Source organism: Pezoporus occidentalis, unplaced genomic scaffold (genome assembly GCF_034315485.1).
Source record: "Pezoporus occidentalis ecotype Australia unplaced genomic scaffold, CSIRO_AGI_Poc_V1 ctg118, whole genome shotgun sequence".
NCBI classification, from domain to species: domain Eukaryota; kingdom Metazoa; phylum Chordata; class Aves; order Psittaciformes; family Psittacidae; genus Pezoporus; species Pezoporus occidentalis.
This window is the reverse complement of record NW_026912972.1, coordinates 106,727-118,813: the sequence shown is the minus strand read 5'-3', so window position 1 is coordinate 118,813 and position 12,087 is coordinate 106,727. Positions and strand designations below refer to the sequence as shown.

General features: G+C 47.1%; 1 protein-coding gene across 9 annotated transcripts in view; it reads left to right on the top strand.

The window, feature by feature from the left end:
* The window catches only part of COL6A3 (collagen type VI alpha 3 chain), a 58,222-nt gene that overhangs the window by 35,236 nt on the left and 10,899 nt on the right, over positions 1-12,087 (top strand). For all 9 annotated transcript variants that reach the window (XM_062642040.1, XM_062642021.1, XM_062642031.1 and 6 more), the window contains 21 exons: positions 78-149; positions 1,088-1,114; positions 1,227-1,271; positions 1,378-1,431; positions 1,606-1,668; positions 2,064-2,129; positions 2,786-2,839; positions 3,346-3,381; positions 3,882-3,944; positions 4,246-4,308; positions 5,004-5,066; positions 5,723-5,785; positions 6,328-6,378; positions 6,942-6,977; positions 7,083-7,145; positions 7,256-7,318; positions 7,966-7,998; positions 8,110-8,158; positions 8,411-8,904; positions 9,747-9,846; positions 10,349-11,041. In XM_062642040.1, the coding sequence (XP_062498024.1) occupies positions 78-149; positions 1,088-1,114; positions 1,227-1,271; positions 1,378-1,431; positions 1,606-1,668; positions 2,064-2,129; positions 2,786-2,839; positions 3,346-3,381; positions 3,882-3,944; positions 4,246-4,308; positions 5,004-5,066; positions 5,723-5,785; positions 6,328-6,378; positions 6,942-6,977; positions 7,083-7,145; positions 7,256-7,318; positions 7,966-7,998; positions 8,110-8,158; positions 8,411-8,904; positions 9,747-9,846; positions 10,349-11,041 (2,251 nt within the window). The remainder of the gene's footprint in view (positions 1-77; positions 150-1,087; positions 1,115-1,226; positions 1,272-1,377; positions 1,432-1,605; positions 1,669-2,063; positions 2,130-2,785; positions 2,840-3,345; positions 3,382-3,881; positions 3,945-4,245; positions 4,309-5,003; positions 5,067-5,722; positions 5,786-6,327; positions 6,379-6,941; positions 6,978-7,082; positions 7,146-7,255; positions 7,319-7,965; positions 7,999-8,109; positions 8,159-8,410; positions 8,905-9,746; positions 9,847-10,348; positions 11,042-12,087) is intronic.

The window sequence follows — 12,087 nt, the reverse complement described above, 5'->3', positions numbered from 1 at the left end:
CTGATGGGTACAGTCAGCTGAAGAAACACGCTTAGCAGGCAAACCCTGACCATTGTGTTTTCCCTTCCATGCAACAGGGTGAGCGTGGACCTCCTGGTGTGAATGGGACACAGGGTTTCCAGGGATGCCCTGGGCACAGAGGAACCAAGGTATGTGCAGAAACAGCCTTCCTGGAGCAGACCCAGGGTCCAGCTGGTGAGAGTCCACCAAGGGCAACTCTTGCTGCTTTAGGATGTCACACAAGAGCTGCTGCATCCACCTGAGTGGTGTTGTCCTCCTGGCCAATCACCAAGGCTTCCAGCTGGTGTCATGGCTTTAGCATTGCTACTGTAGAACAGAAGGGCAGCCTCGTGACCAAGGCTCAATCTGCAAACAAGGCTGATTTATTCTGTGCAGGCTCTACAGGGAAGATGTGATAAGAGATAGGTTTGTTCTGAGCACCAAGAAATGTGTGTCTTGACCCAGGGGTGGGATGGTGTATGGATGGAAATCTGTTGAGGAGGAGGGAGAAAAGTGAGCCATGGCTGCTGCTTTAAAGAGGAACCTTGAGCAAATGGTTCAGGACAGCAGCCAAAAGCCAGAAGAGGTAGTGAAATCTGTAATATTTATGGGAAATATTCATCAGTGTTAAGGGGATGTTTCCTACCGTTTTCCCTGACCACAGGATCCTCTGGCAGACCGCAGAGGAGTGCATGAACCAAGCCCATTGCACCTGAGATACTGAATTTCTTCAAAAAGGCTCAGCTTTGAATAAAGGCACCAGGACTGGATCTGGATTCTTATAAAAATAGGGGCAGGGAGAAAAGGAAGTCAGTGGAGCAAGAATTGTGGCCAAGGAGTAAGCTGGTTTATTGGGTCAGCTGGCTAAACCCCATGATGCATGCATTTTATCTTGGCACAAGTGTTGAGGGGGCAGCTGAGGAAGACAGAGAAATAAGGGACAGGCGAACCCTGGTGCTGCAAGCCCTGCTCTCGTGGCCTGGTCCTGGCTCTGGGTCTGACTGCAGGCCTAGTCCCCCTGCCCCACTGCTTCCCACAGCAGTGAACTGGGCAAAAGTGGAGTAACTCCCTTTTCTGGTCTCTTCAGGGTTCTCGGGGATTCCCAGGAGAGAAGGTATGGAGCTATCTCCTCACGTCACAGCAGTGAGTGTGAGCATATGGACAGTGCCCTCCTCCCTGTGCCCCTTTCCCATAGTGAGCATTTGCGCCTTGCCTCTCTTCCACAGGGTGAACTGGGAGAAATGGGTCTGGATGGCATTGATGGAGAAGAGGTTAGTGCTTTTAGCTGTTTTTTTATTTATAATGAGATATTCTGGTGAAGCATCTGAGGGATGCCTTGAAAGCAGCAAATATCCTGAGGTGTTTTTTTTTCCCTAGGGAGACAAGGGTCTGCCTGGCTCCTCTGGAGAGAAGGGATACTCCGGAAGGAGGGTAGGCTCTTACCACGGTTACAACGGGGCTAAATGGTGGTGAAAAAGAGGATTTGGGCCGGGGGAGGGGGGATGGAAAGCCCCCGTGCTGTCCTCAGGGCAGAGGTGCGCGGCAGCAGAGATACTGAAGGCAGGCAAGGCCTGCTTTTTGCTGACTCTCTGTCTCCTCCCGCAGGGTGACAAGGGAGTTAAAGGCGAGCGAGGGGAGCGCGGTGACCGCGGGCTCCGTGGAGACCCGGTAAATAAATACTGCTGAGGTATCTGCTTGGTTCCCCATGCGCTTTCCACCAGTCCTGGGCTCGTCAGCAGGCATGCACTCAGGCTTAGAAATGCCACCGGACAGTGACAGGCCCAGTGACAGAGCACGGACTCAGAGGTGGTGTGGGTAACACAGGCCTCTTGGCACCAACCTGTCAGTCACAGTTTCATTCTATTGAAATCCTCCTTCATCCTCTCCTTCAGTGTGATTATTTCTCAGCTGAAAAGTTGTGTCTGTCTGAAAACAATAGTATTTTATCTAATTCGGTCAAAAAAGGAAAAGAAAAGTTGGTTCTGAACCGTGGCAGAGCAGTTTGATGCCTGATTTCCATGTCCCACTTAAACAGATGTTTCTCATTGCTGTATTGCTTTCAGGGGGATTCGGGAGCTGATAATACTCAACGAGGATCCAGAGGCCAAAAGGGTGAAATTGGGCAAATGGTAAAGTGTCTTTGTTGTCTTTTGTTGTTTTGGTTTTTACAATAGGATAGGACAGAGAAAGTAAGAAGAAAGGGTGTTACCAAAAAGGTGCAGGGTTCCTCAACCCGTCGGGCCTTGCCAGGAGGAATACTTTTCCATGAGAAAGAGTTGTTTTGCAACCTTTCTTTGGGAAGATGTAGCTTAGAATATTTTTTGTGTGAAAAGCTATCATTATTATTTTTATACAAAGCCTTTGGGGATGTTGTCACTGGAAACAAGTTTGTACTTGGAAATTGACTTCATATGTTCCCGTGGGTCTGAACACAGAAGTGTTCAGGTGATAACAGACCTGATACAAGTCCTGATTCACCTGGAACCTTTGGGAAAAAGCTTCACACACTTGGAAAACGTTCAAACCCCATTGTTTTCTTTACCAGCTCATAATAAAAATTTATCCTAAATGACAGGAGGCATTTACCAAAAAACTGGAATGTTGGCTTGTGCTAGCTCAGAAACTGGATGTAAAGTCTCTGTGAGCTGTTAGAAGGATTTCCACTGATGTGGGAATATTGAGTAACTTGTGTGAGAGCATGGAAGATCAGTTGTGTGAGACTCGAACCTATTTCCCCAGTGCTGTTCATCTCAGGGCTCTCACTTAAATTTTGCTTCCCCCTTAGGGAGAGCCAGGACCAGTGGGGCTGGATGGCCAGGATGGTGAAGTTGGAAGGCAGGTGAGCTCCAGACCCACACTTAGAAGGGGCCTAGCTTAACCCACCAATGACATTTTTCCCTCCTGCTTTCCCATGTGTTTTGTTTCACAACTATCAGGATTTTAACCTAAATAAAACCCTGTACAAATAAAAAAAACCAAGAAAACTCAAAAGGAAAATGCCTGTTTTTTCCCCAGCCTATAGACTTTAAAGGTCTAATCTGGGTTATTCCCATTCAAGTAACTCAGTGCTCAGACCAGTGAAGCTACATCTGACTGACTCTGGCATGGGCATCTGGCATGCAAGTGTGAGGGAGCAACTCGCCTATGTGGTGAAGAGTTGGGGGATGCAAGGAAGGAGAGAACATGCTTTGATGCAAGACAGTTCTCTCCCTCTCTCCCCGGTAGTTTAAGCTATTCAAATGTAATTTTGGACTAAGAGAAGTAGCAATACATGGATCTAAAAGCAACAGAGAAATGTGTGCTTATGTACTTGAGTAACAAGTCTCATTGTTTCTTCATCTGCAGGGTATGGCAGGACGAAGGGGACCAATAGGAGTTAAGGTAAGTGGTGATGGGAGCAACACATGGGGCTACTGCCATGCCACTGGCCAGGCAGCCACAGCACCCAGAGACATGCTAAGAGATACAGGCTTTGCTTCCTTCTGTCTCCTCTCTTCTCCCAGTTTTTCCCCTCTTCCTCAGGCTCATCTCCCTGTATGCTCCTTGCTGGATTCAGTGCAAACCCAGCCATCCATGTGCCTGGGACTGCCCGTCCTCTGCAGTGTTCCCTGGCCAGATGCTTTGTCTCAGCTTGCTGCTGGAGTAGTGTAATGGGGCCAAAGCATAAAGGAGATTGATGCCCGCTGATTGCAGGAGGTGAATTAACCCACCAGTTCTGTGCTTATTCTCTGCTATAACCATATCCTGAATAAACATCCCAGACAGCTGTCCTTCCCTGCTGTTTATGCAGCTATAAATGCCTTGAGATCTCCTGAGCTTCTCCTTGGTGTCGACCCCATTTCCCCCATGCTAACCTGCATTGTCCTGTTTTGCACTTCAAGGGTACCAAGGGCTCGCCCGGTCAAGCAGGGCCAGCTGGAGAACAAGGCATGAGAGGGCCACAGGTCAGTGAGCTTATAGCAAAGGATATGTTTTACCTTGTGATGCTGTTGCATTATTTCATCACAGCCTCTTCCTCAAAGAGTCTCAGTAGTGAGGACTGTTGGGATTTGGGTATTTTTGGGTGTACTGTGGCCTGGCTGTCCTGCCCAGCGACATCGAGCCATCCCGTTCATACCACCCAAGCTGTGACATGTTTGACAACCATCTCTCGGGTGCTGTAGCATTTGCTTTCCCTTGCAACCTGGGATAGCACTGGTGTGTTTCCGCCCATGTGTGTGACACCTCTTTTTTCTCCCCACACAGGGTCCTCCTGGCCAGCTTGGCACGCCAGGCATCAGAGGAGAACAGGGAGTTCCTGGACCCAGGGTAAACCCTTTTGCTGCTTCTCAGCCATTGACCCAGCCATACTCAGCAAGAACATCTCACTGAGCTAATAAGATGCCACCAATGTGTCTTCCCATTCTCTTTAGGAACCCTCTAGGGTTCCAACTCTGTTTAATTCTCTTACAACACACTCTTCCAGTATGATTCTCCTCTCAGCTTATGCTGAAGAGCTCTTGAGCAAGAGTTACAGAAGAGAAAGTGTTCAAAGCAAACACAAAGGAGTCAGGACTTCATTGTTTGGCCCATGATGGTTTGTGATCTTAACTAAGGCCTGCAGACATCTCTGATGCCAGAGCACAACCATCTTGAGTCCTTGCTGGGGCCCCCCATGCATTCATTTCTCCCTCCTGCTGCATACTCCAGCAAGACTTGAGGCCATAAAGCCAGGCACATCCTGCATTTCCCCATCCTGAGCAGGACTTTGACCCTCCTGTTTGCACCTTTCCCAGGGGGGTTCTCTAGGGACAATGTAAGTCACTGTTGACTCTTGCACTGAACTGACCTGGTTGTTCAGCTCTTCCCAACTGTGAATTAGACTTCTGAACTTCCTAAGGTGCTTTGAGAGGCACCAGCCCTGGTAGTTAATACACGACTTCTATGGTCACCCAATACCCTAGTTTCTGGCACCCAGTTTTATTGACATTTTGCCAACATGCCTCTCCCTGTCTCCATTCCAGGCTGGTGGTGGACCTCCAGGAGCCGCAGGAGAGCGGGGCAGGATTGGTCCCCTGGGATTAAAGGTTTGTCTTCACGAGCATTGGGTATCAGCAACTAAAACAATGATGAAAAGCTTCTGGATAGTGACCTTAAAAAACTATACTTCAGATGAACCTCTTGGAGCAAAATTAGCTCATTTTCACTGGCTTGCACAGTGCAGAGTAGAGCAGGGTCTATGCTCTGGTTGTTTCATTAGGCTTCTCTTTCATTGAACAGAGTGGGAAAAGTAATTGAGTAACTGAACTTTCCAAGTAATTTTCCAGGGCAAATTCTCAGCTGATGCCCACATAGGAAGGTGGGTGCTGGATCTCTCCAGACTCTCTACAGGTGAAACCATGTGGTTTATGTTTTACCTCTCCACACTCACACACACTGGTTCATTTCCATGGCAGCTCCATTGTTCTTTTGCACTGGCAAGATGTCCAGAGCTTGGGAGCTTCCCTTTTGCAGTGTTGATGAAAAGCAAACCCCATCCTGTGGTGGGAGCTGGCTGGTCTCTTGTGTCCCACTAAAGAGCAAGTTCTGTAGAATTGCTGCCTGTGTAGGTGCAGTCATGACTTTCTTCTGCAAGGACAACTGCAGACTGGTCTGTATAAGGAAACCAGTGCTGACGGGGTGGGAAAATCTTGGAGTTGCCTGGAGTTTCAGCACATGCTCTAACAGATGCTCCTGTTTTCAGGGTGAGCCTGGAAACCCTGGACCCAAAGGGGCAAATGGACAGCAGGGCCCACGAGGAGAGATGGTAAGTGTGGCCATGCACTCACGTCTTTAAGGATGTTGGGCTGAACCTTCTCCTGTGGTAAATGGGGCACAGCCCTTTCCAGCAGAGATTTTAGCTCCCTATGGACTTTGCATCCTACATAGTTCAATTGAGAAAGAGAAACCAGCTTTATGTCTTAAGCTGGTGTGAGCAGAGTTTATAACAGTAATATCTTCAAGGAGGTAAATTGTATTCATTTGAAAAGTGACTTTTCACATCTCGGAGATCACCCCTAGTTTTGACTGACCTCCTAACCTGCTCCTCATTGCTGACTTCTACCTGTATATACTTCTACCTGTATATACTAAGCTGACTTCTACATGTATATACTAAGCAGTTTTAAATCAGATTTGTAGTTTTGGCGTCACCTTTTTGTGCTATTTTTCTTGCAATAATTTCATCTATGGAAGCACTTCTCAAAGTCTGTGGCATAAGTGGGTTCTGATTGGGTGTTGATGGTGCTGGAGCTGTGAGGTTTGATTCTCATTCAATGCATATTAATGGCTTTGGTTTTCCAATTTTAGGGTGATGATGGACGAGATGGAATCGGTGGCCCAGGTCCTAAAGGCAGAAAGGTAGGTATATGCACATATGCCCAACATGAGTTATCACGGACAAGGAGGTAGCCCATGTCTGCAGTGCAGATGGGCAAGGACAGTCAAATATGTACAGGGACAAGAAGTGAAGTCAAATACAGGGACAAAAATCAGCCCTGTGTGTACCCTGCTAAAAAGTTAGGCAAGATACTTAAAACCTTTCCCCTCTGCCTTTGTCTTAGTTTTGCCTACATAGATCAGATTTGCCAAGGAGGAAGCACAATGTTTTTGAACCTTTTGGCCAGATACCCCCATGAATGTCTGTGGGACTTGGAAAACAATGCTCCAGCATCTCTGACAGCTCCCCTACAGTTGAAATTAGCCCAGGAGGAGCAGCCAGACCTTGAAAAGAGTGGCTGCTTTCTTTGTATTAGTCATATGTGGAACAAAGTTGCACACTGAATTTGCAATCTCGCTCCCTTTTTCCTTCATCACTTAATCCCTGCAGTTGGTACAGATCTGCCTGCAGTTGGTACACATCTCCCTGCAGAACCCTCTTAATTTGCTAAACCATATTCAAATAAACCTTCCTGTTGTTTCAGGGAGAACGTGGTTTCATCGGCTACCCAGGGCCCAAGGTATGGTGCAGCCCATGAGCTGTGCATTCATTCTCCAAGTGATATAGCAGTTACCTGTGGTCCTGTGCAGGTTTAGAGCTACCATTTGTGTTTCTCCCTGACCAGGGTGGACCTGGTGACCGCGGTGTTGCTGGAGGCCCCGGTCCTAAAGGAAACAGAGGCCGCAGAGTAAGTGGGACCATGGCACCTTCCCTTGTGCATGAACAGCCTGGAAGGTGTATACATCTTTTCTAAGCATTGACACATGTTCCTGGGACTTCTTTGCTCTTTCTCTCTAGGGAAATTCAGGAGAACCTGGGACACCTGGTCAGAAAGGAGAGGTTGGATACCCTGGACCATCTGTAAGTGTTCATTGCATTGCTGAAGGAGCCTCTTGCTTCCCACTTTGAGAGGTTCTTGGTTGCTTCCCTGAGTAATGTGGTAGGCCCTGTTGGTGTCAGGGGTTGAAAAACATGCCCATTGCCATCTCCTGATTTCAAGTTGGGCAAATTCCTCTTTTATTTGTTATGGATATGTCTGTATAAATTCCTAGCTAGCTGTTTATAACTGATAAATATTCACCCATCCTCAAACTGCAGTGCACAGCAGAAAGCAAAACCCAATAGACAGGCTCTTATTAGGAACTGGGGTTTCCCCATGGCAAATATGCCACTTCATACTCCTTCTAGGAAGTTCTCAGCTCTTTGTCATTTATCACCCCACACAGGACATGGTCTATGACCAAATGTGACTGGCACAGAGCACCCTAGAAAGGACAAGGTGACTTGGCTTGCTTTGCACATGAACCTGGAACATTGCAAATGTCCCATTTGGGTTTGACCTCAATTAGGTTTACTCCTCACATGGGGAAACATGTGAGGAAACACCTGAAAACAAGCAGGTTTTCCCTTAGCTTCTCCATGAGCCATGGTTAATTATACCAGCTGGGTACAGGGGGAACTCTGAAAATACACATTGCACTCAATTTCTCTTTATTTCATTTAAACAGGGACTTAAGGGTGATAAAGGAGAATCCAGAGATGTAAGTGTGGCATAAGTTCCTTATTGTACTGAAATACTCTTTTGTTGGCTGTGTCACAGGTCTCTTTTTTTTTTTCCCTTTTCTCTCTGTCTTTCATTTTATTTTCTAAAGCAATGTGCACTTGTGCGGAACATCAAAGACAAATGCCGTGAGTACATCAGTGCTTTGCTAAATCCCCGTCTCTACCCTTGTGTGCCTGTTACACAAATGGCACTGACCAAACTCTTTTCTTTCCTTATCTTTCCCACAGCTTGCTGCTATGGTAAGTCATCTTCAATCCCAGTGTGACTGTGTGCCACAATTGCTCTCTCCACGTATGTGGTATGAATGATTTACCCCTGCTGAGGACTTGGTCCTTGCACCCTGCCAGCTATCTGGGGCACTGTTTGTTCCCAACACAAGTTTCTGGCAGGTCCCAAGGAGTGCCCTGTCTTCCCAACCGAGCTGGCCTTTGCTATTGACACCTCCTCGGGTGTCGTGAGGGAGGTTTTCAACAGAATGAAGCAAACTGTGCTCAGAGTGGTCAACAACTTAACCATCGCTGAAAGCAACTGTCCTCGGGGTGCCCGGGTGGCTCTGGTCACCTACAACAATGAGGTCACCACTGAGATCCGCTTTGCTGATGCCAGGAAGAAATCAAGCCTCCTCCAGCAGATCCAAAACTTCCAGGCAACCCTCACCACGAAGCCACGCAGCCTGGAGACCGCCATGTCCTTTGTGGCCAGGAATACATTCAAGCGTGCCCGAAGTGGCTTCCTCATGAGGAAGGTGGCTGTCTTCTTCAGCAACGGGGACACAAGAGCCTCCTCGCAGCTCAACGATGCTGTGCTCAAGCTCTACGATGCCGGGGTCATGCCAGTGTTCCTAACCAGCAGACAGGACCCGGTTCTCACCAGAGCTCTGGAGGTTGGGGGTCATGCACCCTTTCTTTCATTTCTGGCTTATGAGCTCAGTCTGGTTTGCTGGGGACCTTGACAGTGTTTGCTCCTACAGGCAGCGGGTGGCTTCTGCAGTCTTTTCAGGTGCTTTGTGCTGAGAACGTGTTGCTGAGCAAACTCACCCAGCAAGAAGTTCTTTCCTGGGAGGGTGCTGAGGACCTACCACAGGGTGCCCAGAGAAGCTGTGGCTGCCCCATCCCTGGCAGTGTTCAAGGCCAGGTTGGACACAGGGGCTTGGAGCAACCTGCTCTAGTGGAAGGTGTCCCTGCCTGTGGGAGGGGTTTGGAACTGGATGAGCTTTAAGGTCCCTTCCAACACAAACCATTCCATGGTTTTAAGTCTATTAGGAGAGAAATTCAAACCACAGCACATGCTGTGAAAGGCTACTGAGGCTGTGATGATCCTTTGTTTCCCAGATCATGAGTCCAGCAAGCCAGGTGTGGTGTGAAACAGAAGTAAAGGCAGTCCCCGTAGCGATAAAGGTCTGACAGAAAGGCAGAGGGTGGGAAGTACATTAGCTTTGCTGGCAGAGGGAGAGTGGATGCACTGAGTTTTAAAACAACAAAGAAAACCCAGATGAGCATGCTGAGCTCTGGTTCAACTGCTTGACCCTTTCCTTGGAGTTTTGTGTTTCCAAACTTCTCACTAACTGGTGTTGGAGGCATTACAGTCCTCCAAATGGGATCCACCAAAAGAAGCATGCTGAGTAGAGAATCTCTTAGAGTTTTGGATTGCCCTCCCCTGCTCTGAGCTGAAAACAACAGAAGGCATTATTACTGACACCATGTTTTTCTGTTTGCATCTAACCAGATCAACAACACAGCAGTTGGACATGCGATTGTTCTGCCTACCAGCAGCAGTCAGCTGAATGAAACTATCCAGAGGCTCTTGACTTGTCACATTTGTCTGGGTAAAGCATCCAATTTCTCCTTTAGACAGTGCCAAATCCTTCTGGTCACGCAGCAGTCGGTTGTCAGTGGTGCAGAAGGGAAGCCCAGTTGGGAGTCAGATCTTTTGCTGCTGAAGACAAGGGATTCATATTCTTAGGCTGAGCAGGAATCACTGGCATTGTGAATGAGGCTTGCTGCGCGTTCTCCTCTTTGTAAAGAGAAGCTCCTTTTTTTTGATGATTCCTAGTTTTACAGCCCAAATAGCAATAGCTAAACGCTATAAAATATGGCCTTCTGCCATTTATGACAGTGTACTGCAGGGATCCCTTTGGACAAAGGAGCATGTAAAAATAGTAAATGCATACTTAAGTGTGTTTTGGGATGAAATGACTTTGGTGTCAAGTAATGGACCAGTGAATGGTCAAGGCTTGATAGCATTTCATATGATACAACATTTTTACAATGACAAGAGAGGGTTATCTTCAGCTCCTTCAGGTTAAACCTATTATTTTTCTTCCCTAGATGTGTGTGACCCTGATCCCATCTGTGGTAATCAAAGACCTGTATTCAGAGACAGAAGGGCAGCTCCAACAGATATAGACACTGACATAGCCTTCATCATGGATAGCTCAGAGTCCACCACCCCTCTGCAGTTCAATGAGATGAAGAAGTACATTTCCCACCTTGTAAGTAACCTGGAAATCAGCTCTGAGCCAAAAGTATCTCAGCACCATGCAAGAGTGGCAGTTCTCCAGCAAGCTCCTTATGAATATGAAACCAACTCAAGCTTCCCACCAGTAAAAACTGAGTTTTCACTGACTGATTATGGGTCCAAAGAGAAGATCATCAATTACCTGCACAACCAAATGACCCAGCTCCATGGCACAAAGGCTATAGGAAGTGCAATTGAACACACAATGGCTCATGTTTTTGAAAGTGCACCAAACCCTCGGGATATAAAAGTCATAGTTCTGATGATGACTGGAAAAGTGAATAAACAAGAGCTTGAGTACCTGCAGAAGGTTGTTACCAGTGCAAAATGCAAAGGGTACTTCTTTGTTGTCTTGGGCATTGGTAGGAAGGTGGATGTTAAGAATATCTATAGCCTAGCTAGTGAGCCAAATGATGTGTTCTTCAAATTGGTCGATAAACCAGGAGAGCTTCATGAGGAGCCCTTACTGCGCTTTGGGAGACTGCTGCCTTCTTTCATTAGAAGTAAGTATCACATCCTGCAGCCAAAGTGTTATGGAAGGGTCAACATGTGACTTCAGAGGGGTTAATCTGCCAGGTTTGGTCTACCTGCCTGGTTGGGTGGGCTCTGGCCTGACCACCTCTTTGGGCAGTGGGTCCCATGAAGTTAAGTCTCTTTTTATATGTTCACTGTTGACTTCCTAGCCCATCCTATGCATTCTGCTGGCCTGCCAAGTAGCATGTGCAGTTCTGTCTTGTTTGACTTAATCCTGCCTGGCTTGCTAGTCACATCTGCAACATGTCCTATAGGTCTTGTCCTGCTGGGCTCTTGGTCCTCTGCAGCCTGCCAGCACTCCCTGAACACCCAGCAAATCTTTCTTCCCAACTTCAGCATAAGTGTCATGTCTAGCAGATATCTGAATGGCACAGGTTGAGATCTGGAGTTGCTCTATGCAGATTTAAGGACCAGATGAACAGGATTCTTTGCTCAGGGACAAACAATGCTTCTGTGTTTGGGATTGTGCCTAGAAAACTTGCATCTTGGCTTAGCTAGAAAGCCCTGGCTGGATCTCCAGCTACAGCCAACTGCTAGAGATCTTACATAGACCTGGCCAGCAATGACAAGACTTGGGCCTTTATTAAGAAAGCTAGTCTTATCAAAAAAGCCCTGAAAACCAGTCTACTGGAGTAATAACCCACTGATTCAGGAATGTCTTGCACTAAATAAGAAGGAAGCCTGAACGCATCTTTCTCTGGAATAAATGTTTATGTTTTCTCAGTTTGCTTTTTCCATTTACTGCTTACAGGGGTCCTGGAAAATTCTGATGTTAAGTGTGTGGTTGGAAGTGCCTGGTTGTAACCAAGCTGTTCACATGTGACATGCATACACCCTCTGGTATCTTATAGTTACTGCTCTCATGTTTGTAAATTGGAATAAGAATTCTTATTGTTATTATAATAATTGGCCTCCCAGGCCAGGATGCTTCAGTAGCTACACCAAACATTCCATAGCTGTTATCAGAGCAAGCAGGAAGAGCAGAATTGTTTCCTTTAGAAATAAATAAATGGAG